Below are 21307 nucleotides of genomic sequence, written 5' to 3'. Positions count from 1 at the left end.
GGCCTCTGACGTAGTGTGTCAGATCTAATATTGTGGCTTGCTGCCGCCCCCCTGCGGCGAAGACGCCTTCATATTTATATCAATCAAGATGTGGACGACAAAAATCGAAACCTTCCGCCTCCGGCAGTTTCTACGTCCTTTTATTACGTATGTATATTGCATCTCAGAGCTCCCTCCTAGAAGAAGTATAACATTACATGCCTGGGTGTTTTATTCACTGGCCTCTGCCTGCAGCGGTCAATTGGTCCTTCAGGTCGAAGCCACAAAGCATGACCTGAGTTGCTAGCTCTCTCTCTCTCTCAAGACTATCGCTGCATCATAAACCACCTGGGTAGTATCTGATGAGTTGTATGAGTATGGCGAGGCAATAGTGCTGTTATATTGCCATTTTGACGGCCATGTCCCTCCGAAGCAAAGTGGATTCACTAGTAATATAGTACAATAGGGTCATCAGGCTTTCGCAAGGTCTCTGTGATTGGATCTCTAGGCTGTCTTTTTATATACAAGTACAATAGCCTTTTCGGCCATCACCAGCTATCCTCATGGGGTTTTCTCGCCTATAAAGTAATAAAAGAAAAGAGGGTAAATAATATCAGCTAAGAGGTCAATCTTTGAATTTGGGGATTAGCCATCACACTCACAGATACGGCATTGGGTCCACCCAGCTCAGTCTCAAGACCGTCTGGGAATGTCCGGGGCGCGCTGGGCTTATCCGGATAGAAGAGGCTAACGATGCCAGAAAAGGCGAACACGCTGGCTATGGAACAGCCGAGCAGGAAAAAGGCCTTGGGAGCCTTGAAGTGATTGTACTCCTCCGGACTGAATGTTGTCAAGATGTCGTTGTCTTCATGGACCGGCTCGCCGAAGTTCCGTTTATCTTGGGGATCCCACCACCCGGCATTTGGGTCACGGAACTGGCGCTTCACTGCTGGAGGGTTCTCATATCCCCCATTCTATAAACCGCAAGAGTCAGCCCCGAACACAGGTCGTCCTCCTCTACCTCGCTAGGGTCAAGCGCCTGAATGCCGATGACGAACCATTCCCGGATCCTGTATCTCAGCCTGAGAGGCATATCTGACTTGTGTCGCTGTGATTCTGGGGGCTGTTGGCATGCGAGCCAGCGCTGGCGCTCGCGCCGCCGACAGGACTCGTCTCGACAGCATCTGCTCCCGCTCGTCAGTAAAACCGCCGTAGCCAGCCCCTGCCGCCCTCAGGGACGGAGACCACTCACCATTGGAAACTTGTCCGCTTGCTGTCGCTGTCGTGCGTGTGGTGTCTGCTAGGAGGTTGCTTCTGTCGTCGTCGGTCTTTGCTTGAGGTCCTTTCTTTCTGTTCGCTCGAGTTTCCGACCTTTGCTTAGTCAACAAGGCCTTGCTTAGTCAGCTAATTAGTGGTCTCGCGAGCTGCAGCGGCGAAAATTAACGACTTCCCGCCAAATCCTCAGACTCAGCCATCTTTAAGCCCGCCAGCAACGCAGCTTTGCCGATAACGATGCCAGATTTCGTGTGTGGCCTCGACGGACATAGATCTATCGATTGATGGGAGATTTGGAAGATTTGACCGCCTATTCGCCCAGATACCACGGGTTAGGGTCTTTTTCCTAGCTTATTTTCCTGTTTCCCCCCATTCATTTTTTTTTTTTTCTTTCTTTAGTGACAAGACATGCAAAACGGCACGCCGAACGGCAGGGGACACAGTCGCGATACTTCGACTCCTGAATATGATCGCGACCTTCAACGCATAGCCAGCCCTTCGACGCCTGCGGATACTCCCTCCCAACAGCCACGGCTAGACTCGAATACTTCTAATAATAACGGCGTCGCGAAACACGACCAGCTTAATGGGATTAATGGACCGCCATCAAAGCGGCGGAAGCTTGCGGGAACTTCAGGTAGAAGCACACCACGACCGCCCTCTCCGCCATGGAAACGCGCCGGATTCGATGGACCTACCTCGTTTATGGAAGACGGCAAGCGGCGGTCGACCAGAACAAACATGATACCTATCGAGATGTTACCCGAAGGTGATCCGCGACGTACACAGTCACCAGTGCACAAGGGGCCTGTTAACAAGACAATTCAGGGCTGGAATCAGGGACGTGGCAGCTCTGCTTCGCCCACCGTGGCCGCAAGACCAGAGATAAATGGTAGACGTGTGCTCGGAGGCAGCAATTCCAATAATGGCGTGGATCCAGCTTCTTCTCCAAATGGTACCTCCAGACGCGCAGTTATATCTAAAGCGGCTTCAGGATTTGCGAAAAGTGCCTCTCAGCTTCAGCCTTTATCCCAGCGGCGCGTCTCTGACATTACACGATCCTCTAACACTGTTGGCTCGAATTCTCCGTCAGATCCTCCACCGAAGCGTAAACCAGGAAGGCCTCGGCGAAGACAGAGTGATGGTGCAGGGGCTGCGAAGCAAGAGAATGGGGACCAGCAGCAGCGCTGGAGTCGGTCCGAGCTGAGGGACAGAGATGATGGAGCAGCCCAGAAGCTCCCAAGACTTCGATTCCGCGTTAAAATGCCTTCGATAGAAGTCCAGCACCCCTTACACATCCTTCCTCCTAAAAAGTACTCATCCTTCTATGAATGGCTATATAAGTCTACACCTGGTGATGAAGATACCCATTTCTCTACTCCACAGGAGGCCCTTCAGGAGGCTCAAGTTCGCTTACGGCTACAGGAGGCAGGAAAGCCTAACCAAATCCTGAGCAAAGAACGATGCTCATTTTACCTGACGGATCCTGAAGAGCTCCCTCCCCGTCAATATTCACATCAAGATCACTTTGTAGCCCACGCATTATACTTCAAAAAGCTACTTGACAAGGAGCGTAAGCACCATAGAAATCTTGCTAGGTTATTTGCACACTGGTGTGCAGATGCATGGAAAAAGCGAAACAAGGCTCCCGAAGATATTCTTAGAGAACAACACAATGAACTCCGCCAGAAACGCCGACAGTTGATAAAAGATCTGCAACGGCAGTTCGATCTAGTCCGCGCTGAAGTTGATAATGCCAGGCTAGCTATTTGGGAACAAGAGCGTAAGATGGAAGAGCAGCTCGCCTTGAATAATGCATTGAAGAAATCAACAGCCTTATTTGAGAGAAGGAGGTCAGATCGGATTGGAACAGGCGAACTGGAAGAAGATGAGGAAGATGAGGAAGATGAGACTGACGAGGGAGAAACCGCATCTAGCAAAACTGAAGATTCTGAAGATGACAGTAACATGTCATCTTCGGGCTCAGAACCTGAAAGCGATCAAGAGCTGGATGACAATGATGATGAACAACTAACCCCGGAAGCTCTTCGTGCAAAGTATGCGAATCTTGCGGCTATGGACGTTTCCGTGCTTTCTAGTGGCTCTAGTGATGAGAGTGAAGACGGAGAAGAAGGAAATGAAAATGAGGACCAAGATGAAGATGACGAAGAGGACCTAGATGAAGGCGGCAAGGCTACGCCTGGCGAGGAGAACTATATCAAAGAAACATTAAGAGACAAATTTTCCCCGGTTGGGGAGCAAGAGCAAAGCTACGTCAAGTTAGAGGAGGTCGATCCCTTGCTACTCGATGAATCCGATGAGTCCACTGACATGGATGACGACATGGGTGATAGTGATGTAGGGGTCGAAGAGGGATACACTGATGATGCCAGTGATAGTGAGGAAAGCGATGCAAATGACGATGGCAGAGGAGGTTTGTTAGGCTTTTTTTCCAAAGCCGAAACCATCATCCCAAATGGCACTAAGGTTTCTGAAGTCTCAAATAACACCACTGAAGACACCAATAGTCCGGCCGTAAATGGCGTCTCCAGCACTACTGACAATACAGACATAAGTGACAAGCAGGCTCATGTTATGATCCAATGCTCAGAAAAGAGGCCTGGTGACGAGGACACCCCCATGCTGGACACTGATCTAGGAGAGGCAACGACTCTGGCACTAGACACAAATTATAATACCATAGATCACCAGGCATTTATCGAAGCTACTCTCTCGGAGGAGCAGCAGAGTCCGACAGCCCAGGCTGGGAGTCCTAAAAATACAGATGCCGGTGAAACAGCATCAGCGGTCGAAAAGACCGGTATCAAGACACCTATCCCCCATCTTCTCCGAGGAAAGCTACGTGAATACCAGCACTTTGGCCTTGACTGGCTTGCTGGTCTATATGCTAGCAATATAAACGGCATTCTTGCAGACGAGATGGGCTTAGGAAAAACAATTCAGACAATAGCACTTCTAGCTCATTTAGCTGTAGAGCATGAAGTTTGGGGCCCACACCTCGTCATAGTTCCAACCAGTGTCATGCTGAATTGGGAGATGGAGTTCAAAAAGTGGTGTCCGGGTTTTAAGATACTGACTTATTATGGCACCCAGGAAGAGCGAAGGCAGAAGCGAAAAGGTTGGATGGATAATGACCGTTGGCACGTCTGCATTACTTCATACCAACTTGTCCTTCAGGATCAGCAAATTTTCAGACGACGAAACTGGCACTATATGGTGCTTGATGAAGCCCACAATATCAAAAACTTCAGGTCTCAAAGATGGCAAACACTGCTTACTTTCAAGACTCAGGCAAGGCTGCTACTTACGGGGACACCACTGCAGAACAATTTGACAGAACTATGGTCACTTCTATTCTTCCTCATGCCATCGGATGAAGACGGCAACGGCATTGAAGGATTTGCAGATCTCCGGAATTTCTCAGAATGGTTCCGTCGCCCCGTCGAACAAATCTTAGAGCACGGAAGAGAAACAATGGATGACGAGGCCAAAGCAGTGGTTTCGAAACTACATACCATTCTAAGACCGTACATTCTGCGGCGTCTTAAGGTGGATGTTGAGAAACAAATGCCGGCAAAATATGAGCATGTTGTTGCCTGCCGCTTATCAAAACGCCAGAGGTATCTGTACGATGGATTTATGTCTCGTGCTCAAACGAAGGAGACCCTAGCTTCTGGGAACTATCTTTCCATCATCAACTGCCTGATGCAGCTTCGGAAAGTCTGCAACCATCCCGACCTGTTTGAAACGCGGCCGATCAGTACATCGTTTGCCATGCCCGGCTCTGTTGTGTCAGATTTCGAAATCAAAGACCTTCTTATTCGTCGACGATTGCTGAAGGAAGATGCGTTGGAGAAGCTGGACTTCGACTTCTTGAATCTTGCTCCGATCTCTCGGGAGCAGGGCTCAAAGATATTGGTGGAAGATTGCGCCCGGATTATGGCATACAACCCGTTGAATTCTCTTCGACAGCGACAATATAACCGGACAAACTGGGACATGAGCTTCGACGGATCCACTGTACAGTCAACCCTACGCTCCATGGACAACAATGCTCGGAAGTCCCGTATGCGGGAGCTGGAAAGATGTCTGTACTTCGAATCCAAGCGCCATGGCCAGCGTCCGATGTATGGCCAGAACCTTATCGACAAACTTACTATCGTTGCCCCCCTACCGCCAGAAACCAGGCATCGACCACCACGAAAATTACTCCTCGACTGGCTCTCGAATAAGTCCTTGGTACTTGCCTCTATGATACGATCCGTGGAATCAACATCACTAATGATGGAACCATTGGTACAAAAATTCGCATGTCTCACCCCAGCTGTCATCGCCCACGGAGTTACAGCAGCTACACTCACGCCCATCACATCACGCTACTTCACTCATTCACAACGAATTCCTGCATATGACCCGTTCCATGAGGCCCAAATGCGACTATCAATTGCCTTTCCAGACAAGCGATTACTGCAATACGATTGTGGGAAACTTCAGCAGCTTGATAAACTGCTTCGGAAACTCCAGGCTGGTGGTCACCGAGCTTTGATCTTCACACAGATGACCAAAATGTTGGACATTCTAGAGCAGTTCTTGAATATTCATGGTCATCGGTACCTCCGATTAGATGGCTCTACAAAGATAGAACAGCGGCAGCTCTTAACGGAGCGGTTTAACAATGATACACGTATATTGGCGTTCATTCTTTCAAGTCGTTCGGGTGGTCTAGGCATCAACTTAACAGGAGCAGACACTGTCATATTTTACGACTTGGATTGGAATCCAGCGATGGACAAGCAATGTCAGGACCGCTGCCACCGGATTGGTCAAACCCGAGATGTGCACATCTACAGGTTTGTCTCCGAGTACACGATTGAGTCCAACATCCTACGTAAAGCAAACCAGAAAAGGATGTTGGATGATGTGGTGATACAAGAAGGAGAGTTCACTACCGATTATCTCAATAGGCTCGACGTCAGCGGTATACTAGGGGACGAAGAGTTGGGCGAAGGCCATGACGAGGCCGGTGCAGCCATGGACAGGGTCCTGGATACCAAGGTTCATGGGACTTCATCTCGCATTTTCGAGCAAGCCGAGGATAAGGAAGACATTGACGCTGCAAAGACGGCCGAAAAAGAGCTTGAGCAGACTGTTGACGACAGTAACTTTGACAATGCTAGCACTCCTCAGACGCCCGCAGCAGCACAAGGACAGCAGCAGCCAACCACCCAAAGTCTGCTGGGGACCCCTGCACCCACCGAACCAGGCGAGTATGAACGTTCTGTATCACACGCAAACGGCAGTACATATCCGGTTTCAGTATCCGCAACCCCCGATGACCGCCATGCCGTTGAAGCTGATGATTCTGAATCCCACGTCGGCCATATCGATGACTACTTGCTTCGCTTTATGGAGTGGAACCTCAGAGACGAGCCTCTCGTGCTTCCGGCCGACAAGCAAAGAAAGAAGTCTAAGAGGGGAAGAGAGCATCGCATTCGGAGAAAGAGATAGATTCCTAACGGCAGCCTGCAAGGAGGGCATCTCATATTCCTCGCTGGTGGGCTCCATTACCGTCATCGTTATGGAATCATGGTATCAAAACAAATACGGTCCTGCGCCTCAGAAATCCACAACAAAAGCAAAACTATTTCCCCGTCACATTGCCTTGGTCAACCGACACTGTGTAGAGCGCATCACTTATGCACTGTGTTTCTTTTTAGTCTTGTTTTCGTTTCTCTCACCTTATCTAAACACTGGCTAGCGAGTTACCAGGTTGGTATGCAGCGAGGTTCGAGACAACCGACGCATCGTGAGGTGCATTTGAGCAGCGTTTTCATCCATTCAGCTGTATTTCTTCTTCTCCCTTCCTCACCCCTCGATATGCCGCATTGCTCGCTTCTTGTCCATCGATATCACTTTTTTTTTCACTTCTTCATTCTCCACCACTGTCTTAACAAATAACGTTAATCAACTACTCGCATTTAAGTATTTCAATTCCATCACCACCGACCATTCTGCTCGTCTATTTTTTTCTTTATTCTCCGCTCCACGAGCTAATGTGGACTCTGTTGTATGGTTACACGATTGACCACTGCTGTCCTCGTCTCCCGCGTCGACTTCCATCTCGGCGGAAGCTTCACCACCTCCAAGCAGTTGCACAGCGTAGATGGGGGCTTGGATGGATCAACAAACTGAATTCAGTGGTTTGGCCAATCCCACCGTCGGCTTAACTTGTCATCCTCTTCCAAAGGCATATATTTCTTCTTTAATGACAAGCCCTATAGGTGGATGGGGCGGGGGACGGCTTTTGTTGATAGGCCAGAATTGAGAGCAAAATGCCCATGCAACCGAAGCAGGCGTTAATCCTGGACAACTGTTCGCATTGCTTTCTGCCCTCTTGAACTGTTCTACGTTGGCTAACTTACTATACAGACGTTTACAAGAGTTAACCTCCCCTTGATTCTCCCAGGTTTTGTCCACACCCTGTGTGTGGCTGGTCTGGATATGCAACTTTCCAATTGAGCCAGACCTGCTCCGCACTTAGGTAACGAGTCAGTTTGGCGCCTTCGAGCATGAGAGAGGGAAGAAAAAAAACAAAAAGGATAACTTTTTACATAATAGGTATCTTGAATAAACTACTCCGTACGAAGGCCCTTTTATACATGATCGCTGGCGGGGCACATCAAGGCTCCGCATGAGCTAAAATCTAGCCACACGAAAGGAGTGTTATATCCGTGACTATCCTGTGGAGGTTTGGAGGTGCATGCGAGGATGACAGAAGATCTCAAGCGGCTTGGGTGATGGGGGTGAAGCGTAAGGATGCCATGTAAGTAAATGTATATGTGTATACAGAACATTGGGGCAGATACATATAGTACACCGTACTGATACTTATTTTTCGAGAGCTCTTGAGCGGCCAGAGGAGAAATTTGAGTTCCAACCGCAGAATATCGAAGAGTGCCATCAAAAGTTCCTTTTCTTTTTAACTATGCATCCAATGGGATATTCTTTCTCATCCCTTTTTTTTTTTTCACCCGACTCATGAGTGGAAGAAACGCAGGGTCGAGAGTGGGGAGGGAGTAAAAAGAGGAGGGCGTACATATTTAGGCCAATGGCTGCCTGACCCCCTTGCTCAAGCAGAACTAGTTTCCCTGCTGCTGACTGATGAGAATTATCGTGCTGATCGAAGTGAAAGTGGTCGAAAACTCGAAAGCTTGACTTGTCGACGATTAGTTAAGGTCGAATACACCATTCTTGCTGATGGGTATTATAGGTCTGGGTGGAATTTATAACCAGACAAGGGACGTCCACATCGGCGGTGCGGGACTAATGTCTATTTCTGCGGGATGGATGGAGTCCTATAAAGAACACCAGCATACTGGGCTGTGCGTGGGTGTCTGCTAGGATGCCCTGCATCACCCATCTCACGGATGTTCGTTCTTTTCACTGGGGTTGGGCAGCAGGGCGCCACAGGCGATCCAGGCCTTGGGGAAACAGGAGATCTCTCCTGCAAGTGATGCCGGATAATATGTGATGTTATATTGATGTTAGCTGTCACCACCATGGCTATAAGATAGCATTTATTGCAGAAAGTAGTGGAATTTACGGAGTACTGGTTTTAATATCCCAAGGTGCTTTTTGGAATGATTGGTTATATAAAAGCACCAGACAGATCTAAACAGGCAAATCAGTCGCATCAAATCCTGAATTGAGGGAAATATAGAGAGGGAGACAGCAAGAGAGGATCGTACCACGCTGTACACCATATATGTGCACAGCATATATACCAATTAGCGATTGTGAACTTCCCTCTATGAGCAAACGCCTCCATAGAGCATGAGGGCTAGCGGCGATGGATTCCCGCCATATATGCAGAGCGAGATTGTGCAGCACAGGCTCTGTACAGAAAGGCCTGAACATGACCTCTCCAAATCTTGTATAGAAAGATAGTTAACTACCTTGATCAAAGTATGCACGCTGCGGTACAGGTTCATCATGCTAGAGAGTCTGATGCTAATTAACCCTGTCCCTTGCGTCGTCGCTTGCGTAGCTCACTCTCGAAATCCTATAGGTTCTCCTTGAGCGAGAAGACATGAGGCAAGCGAATTACTAGCTGTAACAGAGTACTCTCTTTGCACACTCGAATGGCTTGGACATTGCACTGTTGCTCTGACGGACCATGCAGTAGTGGTGCCGATCCTGAATGCAATGGATGGGGACGAATGGAACGGCCGGAAATCTATTCCGTCAGCATGATGATGGTGACGGACAAAATCCTGCATTCAAAGGTATACACGGAGTACATATTCTCCGGCTGCTCCCGCGTAGGAGCATGTATGTTATTGATGCAGCCAGGGTGGATTTCAATGTATATATATGTCATATCAAGTTTGTCCGGACAATCCGTAGGGCGAACGAGGGGGAAAGGCAAAGAAAAAGCGGAAAAGAATCACCCGGGGTGTTGTTCTCTGTCAAGGAAACGATGCAACTAGTATTCCGCATGCTAGTTGACTATTGTAGTGAAGTCCCCTCCCCGAATGTGAAGATGGTAATCACATAAGAGTGTTGCCGTCCATATAATTCCGCAGCTGCTTCCAAGTCGCCACCAACGCATGCCATAGATGCACTCCGTCTTCTGTGGTAATAATAATAATAATAACAATGAATATTATTATCATTTACAGCTCAGTTTGCGATATCGGGATCCAGTGTTCCGTCTGCTTCCTGTAGTGTATTCATGATTTGCACCCCTGCATGAACGCAGCCTGAACAGCGAACACTGACACAAACACTCGCTTTCCGGAGAACCTCCATTGGGTGCTGGCCATCATAGCTCGGACATGCCGCGACGCAGATGAGCTTTCCTTGTGGTGGCGAAATTCCTAGAGCTCTGTCTCTGTGTCCAGCGTGGCCGTGGCCCTCCGGCTGCTCCCAGCCATCCCAGGCGTCTGCAGTCCAGTTTCAACGCAGGCCAGGAGGAGAGAACTCCCTGTTCTCCTGAAGAAGCAACCATCTCCAAACGCCACTATTGAGGCTGAACATGTGTACCAGTATGGCTGCACACCTTGTATCCTCTCCTGGTGTTTCGCGAGTAATACGGAGTAATAATAGATAAAATGGGTAGACGGGGTTAGCGGCGAAGAGCCGTGGCTGGTGGATAGATCTGCACATAGTCCGCAGTGGAAGACAGGATAAATTTCCGTAGCTACAGCCCAAATAGCCACCGCACCATGTCAAGAACAGAGCATCATACAGAGCTCACAGCTCCACGGGCGATCAAGAATGGCGGTATGGGGATGGGGCTTCGACTGTATTTTGATATCAACTAACGAAAGCGAGCAGTGCATATGTTCCGCTTGACTAGTCCACGAGTCATTGGCACCACCAAACGCCAAAGGCAGAGGGTGGCGCTTAGGGGAACCCCCAAGGACGAACAGGATGGCTAGAGAGCGGGAGCATGCGGGAGGACGCAGCCAGCCTCTTGTTCTCCCAGCCTCTCCCCTGGCCTCTAGAACGCCCCTGGTGGAGGGCAAGTTGGGCGGCCATTTTGCGCAGAGACAGAGGAGGCTTCACCTGCAACGTCACTCTTCTTCTCCGGCCGGCCTCTTCACACCAGCGCCAGCCCTGATGAAGCGAGGAAAAGAAAGGAAGGCTTTGCTTGGGCCATGACGGATCTCATGGACGCCCCCTTTGCCTTGTGGACCTGAGGATGCCTAAACCGTGGGCATTTGGCTCAGATGCACACGGAGTACATTCTGTCGAGCGTGTAGTATCAAGAGAGAATCGTCATCGTCAACAACAACAACAACAACGGATTTTAAGATGCGGGAGCTCTTCGAAGTAACGCTTTCGTCTCCACAGATGCCTTGATACTTACTTGATGCTCTCACCTGCTTGTGCGATGGATGTGCCGGGCCGTCAGGAGGCTGCTCTCCGGCCACAGTCAAACGGATAGGGACATCACGTAGTGTTAACTAGCCGCGAGAGCCTCGTGAAGAATGTCCATCACGACGATCTGTCACAGCCTTCGTCGTACGCTCTGTCGAAACGGTGCTAAGTATTGCGATCTTGAGGCAGTTCCAGTGGCCAGTCTCGGTGATGTGACGGTGTTGCAGAGTTTCTGACAGCTCTCCTGGCCCCAGCATCGCTTGTCGAAATTGGCTCCTTCTGATCCCCGATCATATGATGCTCGGATATTATATTAGTTAGTTAGTTGGAGCTGCCGCCTAGCCGTGTCATAGAGTCATAGCAACTGACGATATCAACAAGGGACCGCCAACTATTTCCGCCTAGCTGGGAACTCAATCGAACGACGACCGACCTAGGGGGCTTGTTAGATGCAATGTGGACGGCTCCGCACCGCCCTATACGGACGGAATGACCATAAGTACAATCACAATTAATAGAGTCCTAATAACTAGCTAACTACTTATTTTATTATGGAGCCAGCCAGGCTGGAATCGAGAATGCCAGGCGCAAAAGCGGCTTCCAGGATTTTTGCCCGTGTGATTAATCAGTGATTTCAGCCCACTCCGTCACAATAATAACTAAGGAGCCCGTCTTCCTTCTGGAGAAACGTGTTGCGGAGTAACTGCCGTCTTTCAGGAGAGATTCACAGATCAACCCGCAGCGGAAAGCCGATCCGCCCTCGTGATTATAAGTTAACTAAGTAGTTACATAGTGTGATGGGGACGATCAACCCAGGATCTCGGCTGACACTCTTTCGGCCGCCAGCAGTTGCGGGTTCTCTGGCTTCTGCGAACGAGGGCGAGAGAGCGAGAGACAATAGCTAACCCTGATATCAGCACGAAGCGAAGCTGAAGGTCTTCAACTGCAGCTCTGCTCAGCGGAGTAAAGCATCCCGCGTTGGGATTCATTCAGGTTCATATACGAACGAAGTAGAGGCATATCTGATGCACCAATGTGTACAAGAGCAAAAAGGCTTGCTTTTTCAATGTACACTCGCCATTGGAAAACCGCTTTAACCGCATTACCCTTGGCTGCCTTAAAGAGTGCTTCGGCTAATGCTTCCGGCGGAATGACGCTCTCTGCCTATTGCCTGGCTCGCTTCCGATGATGGACTCGAACTAGCCACAATCCACAATCTCACCGCATTAGTGATATGTCGAGACGCGGGCTAAAGCATGTATCCCCGGCCTTGCTCCCCGCTTGGCTGCCCATCGGTTGGGTGACAGCGTCGTTGAACAGTTGCAGCCAGAAGATTGCCAAGCCAGGCATGGATATATCTCTGTCGCCAATGGCAGCCGCTGGTAACGGTAGCACGCCGCGGAGAGAGGAAGAGGGACTCCGTGACCACGAGTATCCATAACTAGTATAACTAGTGGAACATACTTCGTACTCTGGAGAAGAGTGACGTTTCCTTCCAGACATGTTCCTCGCGCTGCCGTTCAGCTCTGTCTCTGGGCCCCATGTCTCTGGAGATGCATTGTGACCAGCGAATTGCGCTACCCCTTTTACCGGAACACATATGAGTATCCGTACTCAATGCGGATACGACAGTCGTGCGCGCAGTATATCCTCCTCCTCCGTCCTGTGCATGTAGTTTATGGAGTAGTTACAGAGAGAACGGAACAGTTCTTCGCATGTGCAAGGACTTGTATCGACGCCGTACAACGGGGACAGGTCATCAAAAGCAAACCCGCAAGCCACCGCCTCGGTACCCACTGCAGAGCACAGTTCCAGGAGAGCTCAGGGCGATAACTCAAAGGAGGCTTGCTTCGTGTCGTTTCTGCCCGGTAGCTCCTCCTGGCGGCTTTCCCGAACAGACTACGGAGCTAGCTATTTTCATACTGCTTGTGAGCGCTGCAGGCAAGCCATCGTGCTTTGACGCCGTCCAGTGGTTGCTTTAGTGATAATGCCCGCTGTGAGATTGCACGGGAAGGTAAAGCTTTGGAGGCAGAGGCACCTTCAACGACAGCTCTCTTCGCTTCTTGTCATGAAGCTTCTTGGAAGCATGCATATATATGGGAAACTGTGAAGATCTCCCTTGGGGCTTTTTTTTTTAAGCTCTGGGGGTCCTTCAAAGGTCCACTTGAATTTAACTTGTCGATCTGATCAGCTTTCTCACCTCTTTATTTTTTATTTCTTATTTTTTTTTTTCTTCTCCATTTTCTCTCACTCTCTTTTCTTTTCCCTTTTCCTTTACGGGGGTGTGTATAACTCATATCAAGTCTACAGGCTTCCATCCCCTTTGCTTTTTCTCCCTCCAGACACTTTTTTTTTTTTTTTTTTGGCTTCCTTGCAAGCTTAATGCTCTGAGGACCATGAAGGAAGCATGCAATGCAGACTCGTTCCCAACCCTGCAAAAATACTCAGATCAAAAGGTCCACGATATGGCCAAGGCACAACATCACGGCTCTCTGGTGGCTCGCAGATCGTCCCCTGCAGAGTACCTGTTCCGGATGCCAGAGTTTCTAGCTAAGCTGAGGAACCATCACTGGCTGGCTGAAGGGAGAAGATCAATAATCGATAATCGAAACGGGGAAGAGCAAAAATCGATGAGAAATAAGATTCCAATTTGAGCTTTCCCTCCAAGCCCTGTTCGAGCGACAGGTCTGTTGACTTCCCTTCTCGGCCAGTCGGCAATGGACGGGGCATTACTCGGTGCTTGATACCTTGAAGTGCGAGCTCCTCCTTCACGAGCATCAACATGCCGGACCCCTACCTGGAGGGGGGACAACAGATCGAACCAGCAAGTATCGATAAACAAATTATCAACCAATCGCCTGGAATCTCATCGTCCGATGCCCCGAAAGTCCGGGTAAGAAGCTCAGGGAGAGTGTATTATTCGCTCCCCCAACCATGTACGAAGCAATACCCGTGTATATTCACAGTAATAACGAGGGATTCGCTCCGCAGTTGCATGCATAATAACCCAGTCGCGTTACGCCAAAGACGTAGCGGGCCCAGGGTAGAGGAGTCTATCGGGAGGGGTTCAGGTGTGGTTGTGGCGCCCCTGAAGAAAATTGACACAAGTGTGGTGAGCCCATGGGTAATTTATAGAAGTTACGATGGATCCGACAGCGAGCCACACAGGAGATAAACTGACCTGTCACATTGCGCTGAAGAAAGCCCTGGATGCTGGACTCTTCCCTGTCAATTTGCTGGTGGCAAATCATTGCCTGCCCTTTTGTGGTGCTGGCTGTCGCTGACGTCGGTGTACCCTCACTCCGTTGGGTACATACATACATACATCCATACATACATACACGCCAGCGAAAGACTTGGAGGCCCCATTCAAAGTAAGCTTGGACTAGCTAGCTTGCAAGGCACCGCTGCTGTGGCTGGCGCAGCTTCGGAATGCCCATCAGTACGAGGATTGTTTTGGTCTTGGAGGACAAACCCAGAACTCCCGCACGGAGTACGAAGGACAGGTTTACTCCTTTCCTACTCGGGCGTACTCCCTGCTAGTTTACCGCGGAGTCCTCTGTATGTATGCAAGTACTCCATAGCTTCGCCGTTTCTACGTTTCTTTTTCCGCCCTCTGTTGCATCATTGTGTCTCTCTCGATGCAAGATATAACTCGAGAAAGGCCCCGTCGTCCAATTCTATATTTTCTAGCCCCGTCACAACTTGAGTCTTGGGTTGCTGTGCCATCCGTCCCTTTTGTGTTTGACCTAATTCACCGGCGATGAAGACTACAATCCCGTCTGATGTTTGGGAAACCAAGCGATCTCAAATATCAAACCTATACACAGAAGAGGAATGGCCCCTCAAGCAGGTCATGAAGAAGATCCGTACTGAAGACTTCAATCCGACGTAAGTTTGGTTGTTCCCCAGTTAACCAATTTATCCATGAATCTTCGATCATAATCAAGTGGAGAAGCAAATTCACACTTACTCACATTGGGCCCCAATTGTAGTGAGACCCAACTGCGAAGCAGACTCAAGAAATGGGGAGTCACCAAGCCCTCAAGGCAGAGACGGAAGAGGCCTGCAAGCCGCCCTACTGATCGCGGAGGATCGTTATTGTCACCAACACAAGCAATGGAACTGCGCAACCACATCAACGACAACTATCCTGCTCAATTCATTGGATACCCTCCTCCCGCTGGGCAACCAGTTCACCCTGAAGCCTGGGATTCTCGAGTACGCTGGATAATAGCACCTTCACATGATCGTGGGCATCAGCTCAAAGTCGCCCCATGCTGTGATGACCGCCGCGCGAGCGCTTCCTCAAATGCTTCTCTGATTGAAGGCCCTTGCCAGTCCCCAATCGGCTATTCTGATCATCATCATCATCATCATCATCATCATACACACGCCATGAATCGACACTATCCCAATGCAAACCCTACTCATGGCTCTTCCTCTAGCATTGAAAGTTGCTCAGCACTACCTTTCTCTGGGATCAATCCCAACCTTACCACTTCCTCGGGCGACATCACACCCCCAAGCGATGCTGCATCGAGTGGCCTTCCGGCCGGTTGGCAATCACCCGATAGCGCTCACCACGCAGTTCGCACCCCAAGATCCACCCTCCCATCTCCTGCTATTCAGCCCACTAGCCCATGGAGTTATCCTACCCCTGAGATGTGCCAGCGATGCTCACCCACCATCTACCCTCTCGATGATCCCACCGTGGAGCAACAAGTTAACTATGTGAAGGAGTATCTGGACAACGAGGACAGCCTCTCATACCCATCCGTCTTGGACCTTCCTTTGAACGATGGCGAAATGCTAGACTCCTACTCAATGAAGCCCTGGAAACGGCCCTCTTCCAGCGGAGAAGGCTCAGTTCGATTTTCATGTGCAGGAGATTCTTCTCCCTCCCAAGATTGTCAAAACATAGAATCCCAAACTCCAGCACCCTCAGCGGCATGCACCACTGTCGTAACACCGCCTTCTGCCTTGGATGTAACCAGTGGGTATCCAAAAATAGAGTCTCCAGGGCCTCTAGACATTTCTACTATAGGGAACCCACTGACTCTATGGGACTCGCATCCAATCAATCATACCCGCCCGATGCCATGAGCAATGAATGTCTGCTTGCGCCCACCATGTTATCTTGAAGAGAGGGGAAAAAAATTCTTATCTTTTTCTTTACACTGCATGTTGCTGGATACCCATTTTTGCCTCTCCTTAATAAAAACTGGTTCCTACTGCACTCGCTCTAATCCTAATGATCAGCTTATTATAACCCATCCCTTGGAAAGATTATTTGCCCATCTATCGGCTTCAATTCTGGGAAAAGGCGCAATATGTTTCTCTTTCTCCTATCTGACACGGACATCTACATCGTCCGTCGGGGAGTACGGTGATTTTATCTTTTTTGTCTGTCTCTTTCTCCTACATTTCACCTACATTTTTTACTTATTCTAGATGACACACAGGTATGGGAAACGGGTCAAGGCGAACTTATGGAAGGAAATTGAGCGGGGGTATTAATAGGGTTAATATGTTTGTCTAAATGGGGCGTTATGTCTTACCCCTTTGTTTGTCTATCTGGCCTGTTTGATGTCATTCCTCTCTTTTTAACTATACCTATGCCCTCTATGGTGAATGGTTGCTTGTACGAAATGATATATGTTGGGAGCTGGATACTCCTACAAAAAAAAAAAAAAAAAAAAAAAAAAAAAAAAAAAAAAAAAGAAAAAGAAGGCCACTGTAAGCCATGTGAAATACGTCTTCATCAACTGGTCATGTACGATTTCTGAAGATGATAGCTGAACTGCTTGGACCTATGACCTCGCTTCATCCTCGTTTTTCAAGGCTAGAACGTTGGTATTGAACTCATGTTCACGGAGGTACCTATTGCCATATTAAGCCATGGATATGATACTCTTCCCTTTGGTAAACTTGCATCCTTTGGCTTTCCACGTCTAACTATCTGGGCACCTTTTGAGTCAATTCCAGGTGCCAATTGAAAATCACAGGTATAACTATGTGAAATATGCTCCCGGTGCGTCTATTACCTCCTCGTTCCACACTTATTTCCTATCTGCATTGCCCAGTCCAGGCTCTACATGCAACAGAGATCAAATACAGGCTTCTCTGTCCGACACGGCGCTGGCCGAAGTCGGAGAGCTGGTCATGCTGTCTTAGGCGTCAGGGTTTCCCCTATCAGCTTCAGTCTTACAGCATCATGCGGTGCTGGGTACGCTCATCCCCCTGTAGTCAATATCACTTCTCTAACAGGCCACTCTTATGTTGTCTAACAACAGCCGGTCTGCCGAGAAGCAGAAAGCCGTGGACCTCGGCACAACCCGAAGCTTGGGTTGGATAACGAGTTGGTTAACAACCCCGGGGTCTCAATAATTAATAACCCTCCGCTACAACCTCGTCTCCTTGGTTAATACGCGATATTTTAATTATCAATTCACGGGACATTCCAAAGATAATAGCTATATCGCAGGGTCGGCTTAAAACGTACAATAAGCTTCGGTCAGGATGCGCGCGATTCAAGTTCACGAATACGTCAAGGTATGAGCCGAGTACATCCAGGATGACAGGACTTGCTCAGCTTGCTAACCGCCACAAACAACACAACAGGGTCCGCTGGACCTGGCAGTGTCGACTCTTCCCACGCCGTCCCCAAGCGCGGATAAGTACCTAATCAGAATACATGCGGCAGGAACCAATTTCTTCGACCTGCTTCAGATACAAGGCAAATACCAACATCAGCCACCACTTCCGTGGATTTCGGGTACCGAATTCGCTGGTGTTGTCCTCAGCACCCCCACAGCCAGCAAGAATCCTCGATTTGCCGTCGGGGATCGAGTGTTTGGTGCCACTCAGGGGGCATATGCCACCCATATCCTCGCTGGCGAAACTTCGCTATTCCCGCTACCACAAGGTTGGAGCTTTGAAGATGCCGCAGGGCTATTTGTTACAGCTCCTACCTCGTACGGTGGGCTAGTTCACAGGGCCAAAGTACAAAAAGGAGATTGGGCCCTTGTCCATGCCGCGGCCGGCGGTGTAGGACTCGCCGCGGTTCAAGTCGCCAAGGCTAAAGGAGCTACGGTAATTGCCACGGCAGGTACTGAGAGAAAGAGACAAATAGCACAGAGCTTTGGAGCCGATTATACGATTGACTACAGAGACCCAAATTGGCCCGACGCAATAAAGAAACTATGTGCGGAGAATAGGAGCGGAAACGGCAAGGCTGGTGTGGATATTGTGTACGATCCAGTCGGTATGATTGAGCAGAGCCTGAAATGCGTCGCATGGAATGCTCGACTCCTGGTCATCGGGTTTGCAGCCGGAAAAATCGAGAAGGTTGCTCTCAATAGAGTGTTGTTGAAAAATGTGAGCATCGTGGGCTTGCATTGGGGTCAGTATGCCACCTTTGAGAAGGAGACGGTGCAATCCGTGTGGAACGGGATATTTGACCTAATCAAAGAAGGCAAGTTCAAGGGCACTAGCTTCACCGATGAGAGGTTTGTTGGCTTAGAGTCTGTTCCCAAGGCACTGCGGGCCCTTGGGGGGCGACAAACTTGGGGTAAGGTCGTTGTACAGATTCCCGAGGGTGAGGGTGCGAGCCAACCTAGTAAACTCTGAACTAGTTGGCAGCTAATATAGACATGTACACCGTACACAACGCATCTAGATAGTTTGGGCAGACATAAGAATCATAAATACAGATATGTAGGTGCGCAAGGAGTCATGCTCTCTGTGGAAAATCTCCCAGCTGGGAACAGAGAACAGCATGAACTATGAAGGCCCTGTTTGTAAACTTGATGTTGCAATCTGAGAATTGTCGCAAAAAGACAAGCAAAGTGTCTCTCTCAAACCATCTCAGGAGACCCAACTCCAGCCATGCACTGACACAAGACGTGAGCAGATGCGGGCCGCCTTCGTAACGAAAGTCCGTGGATCGTCCAATACCGGGTGGACAGTTGGGCTTGAGGATTGCGGGGAGAAGTGTCTGTATTTGATAGGGTCGTTTACGAAGAAGAATCGAGACCGAAGAGAGGGACAGCAGCGCCTAATCGAAGCATATCCGTACGGATTGCCAATATGCGGGGCGTTAGGTTGGGTCCTAGAAAGTTAACATCATTATCGGCTGGAGTCCCAAGCAGGCTGTGCCAGCACAAACGTGTCTGTTCGCTGGCGTTTTTTCTCCTTCGTCCTCGTCGTTTTTCGCTTGAGGTCAGAAAGAAGTTTTTTTTTTAGTTTTAGCCTTTTAAGCCGCCAAGAGCTTATATAATTCATAACTGTATTAGTCATATCCTGGCCGAAAAGGGAAGCGGACGTGACAAACCAATATCGACCTGCAGTACGGAGGAGCATATAATATCTCGAGCAGCGCTCGGCAGGGGGCGGGATAGCTTGGGGCCTGGCTGGTGATACACCGGGATGCACGCGTGATGAGGTGGATGGACGAGGGGGTTGTTTGCCTCTCCGTGTCAGAGCGGGCCGTTTAGTCATCATCGCCATCTCCCTTGCAAGGGATTGTTGCAAAGCCCCCTTATATGAAGGCACTTGTTTCACGGCTAGTTACCAGAAAGCCCTTAGGGCAGACCAGCAGAGGCACGACCATCGTCGACAGAGCCTCACTGCGGCCATGTGTTTATTAGTGCAGGATAACCTTGCTGGATAAACGAGTGAACCAGGCCAGGGCTCAGCTTTTAACTAGTTAGCTAAACTAAACGCCGCGGGATCGTGGCGATGCCATGTAGTCAGTTAATTAGCTAACTGGCTAACAAGAAATAAGCCAAGGCCATGGAAGAAACCCGGTCCGTGAGAGTTAAGATGAGATCAACGACAAGGTAGAGTTAGAGGAGGCAGTGCTTGTTTCTAGGATTATATAACTAAGAACGTACTGACCTACTTACTCTACTTACTTATTGCTCTACGCAAGTTTCACACACACACCATCTGGTCAAGCATCAAGAGGCGCCTTTTATCTATTCCATTTAGTTTATTCTTCTCCTCCCGACCGCCTAGTTTGAGTGCGTTTGCTGCCCCAATGAAGTTCTCCGTGGGCTTTGCGCTGTCTTTGCTGCTGCTATCTTCCAATGTAGCGTCGCGAAGTATCCTCCAAACCACAGATCTTGCGACTGTCAGGGAACTGGAGCCTCCTTCTGTTGTTGAGGGTCCTAAACACGCTGTAGACTTAGAGAAGCGTAAGGGCGGAGGAGGCGGAGGCCGTGGCGGCGGAGGTGGTGGGCGGAGCGGAGGTGGGCGTTCTGGCGGCAGCGGCTCTGGAAGCGGAGGACGCCCGCGCCCCGGCGGAGGTGGTGCATATCCCCCAAGGCCAGCGTAAGCACCCTCATGTTACTCACTTGGTCACCCAAAGAGTGGAACAGCGAGCTAACTGACACCCCTGCTTAGCAACGCTGGTGGGACATCCCCCCTTGGATCAGGAACTCCTCGCAGCTTCGGCGGATTTTACGGTGGCGGAGCCAGAGTGCCATTCAAGGCTGGCGGCAGATCACCCCTGGGACGCAGCCCGTCTTTTCTCCCTCTAGCTGCGCTCGCATTTTTCCCTGGGCTTTGGCTCTTTGGTGTCTACGCTTACTACCATTCGGAGCCTTATATATGGTACAACAGAACCTCCATGAGGGACCAGATGTTACCAGTTACCTGTCTATGCCAGCAATACTCCGTTTGTGGGTGTGAAGACAATAATAACAACACTTATATCGACACCCTCCTGGATAAATCCGACCCAAACAACATCACCAGTGCCTCCCCAATAGTTAGAGTTGCAGATGCCAATGGTACAACATCCATTTTCATCAATGGTACCTTGGAGAATGGAACCACTGCACCGGATGACAATCCTCAAACAGAGTCCATGGCACCTCCAAGGGTCCTTAAAATCAGTGGCTACTGGCTCATGGCTTTTATGGTCTTTTCCGCTGTCCTTCTACTATAGACGAAGCATCAGGATACACCATAAAATATTCCCCTCGCCAGAGTTCTAGAGGGTATGACAATCGCCTTAGCCTTTGCACTTTCCTTTCTTTTTCCTATTGGTGTTTGGATTTGATACCCCGTCACTTTCTTTTACATATATTAGGGAGCTTGTTGGTAGTGTTACCTCTTAAGCTGTTCATGGTTTTTATAC

At 49.5% G+C, this 21307-nt stretch overlaps 4 protein-coding genes across 4 annotated transcripts; all 4 read left to right on the top strand.

Annotated features, from left to right (window-relative positions):
• Nucleotides 1-1662: 1662 nt before the first annotated feature.
• ARB_04640 (uncharacterized protein) lies at nucleotides 1663-6783 on the top strand (the record flags this gene model as incomplete). Its single annotated transcript, XM_003017711.1, has 1 exon — nucleotides 1663-6783. The coding sequence occupies one exon, from the start codon at nucleotides 1663-1665 to the stop codon at nucleotides 6781-6783; it is 5121 nt and encodes a 1706-aa protein (XP_003017757.1).
• Nucleotides 6784-14923: 8140 nt separating this feature from the next.
• Nucleotides 14924-16266, top strand: ARB_04639 (uncharacterized protein; the record flags this gene model as incomplete). Its single annotated transcript, XM_003017710.1, has 2 exons — nucleotides 14924-15051; nucleotides 15156-16266. 2 exons carry the CDS (start codon nucleotides 14924-14926, stop codon nucleotides 16264-16266), a joined length of 1239 nt encoding a protein of 412 aa, XP_003017756.1.
• Nucleotides 16267-17682: 1416 nt separating this feature from the next.
• On the top strand, nucleotides 17683-18951 carry ARB_04638 (uncharacterized protein; the record flags this gene model as incomplete). Its single annotated transcript, XM_003017709.1, has 3 exons — nucleotides 17683-17715; nucleotides 17785-18733; nucleotides 18884-18951. The coding sequence occupies 3 exons, from the start codon at nucleotides 17683-17685 to the stop codon at nucleotides 18949-18951; spliced, it is 1050 nt and encodes a 349-aa protein (XP_003017755.1).
• Nucleotides 18952-20203: 1252 nt separating this feature from the next.
• Nucleotides 20204-21115, top strand: ARB_04637 (conserved glycine-rich protein; the record flags this gene model as incomplete). The annotated part of the gene is made up of 2 exons (XM_003017708.1): nucleotides 20204-20496; nucleotides 20569-21115. The coding sequence occupies 2 exons, from the start codon at nucleotides 20204-20206 to the stop codon at nucleotides 21113-21115; spliced, it is 840 nt and encodes a 279-aa protein (XP_003017754.1).
• Between the last annotated feature and the right edge of the window lie 192 nt (nucleotides 21116-21307).

The sequence above is a fragment of the Trichophyton benhamiae genome (assembly GCF_000151125.1).
Source record: "Trichophyton benhamiae CBS 112371 chromosome Unknown contig01293.0, whole genome shotgun sequence".
Classification (NCBI taxonomy): Eukaryota; Fungi; Ascomycota; class Eurotiomycetes; order Onygenales; family Arthrodermataceae; genus Trichophyton; species Trichophyton benhamiae.
This window is presented reverse-complemented; position numbering and strand designations above follow the sequence as displayed.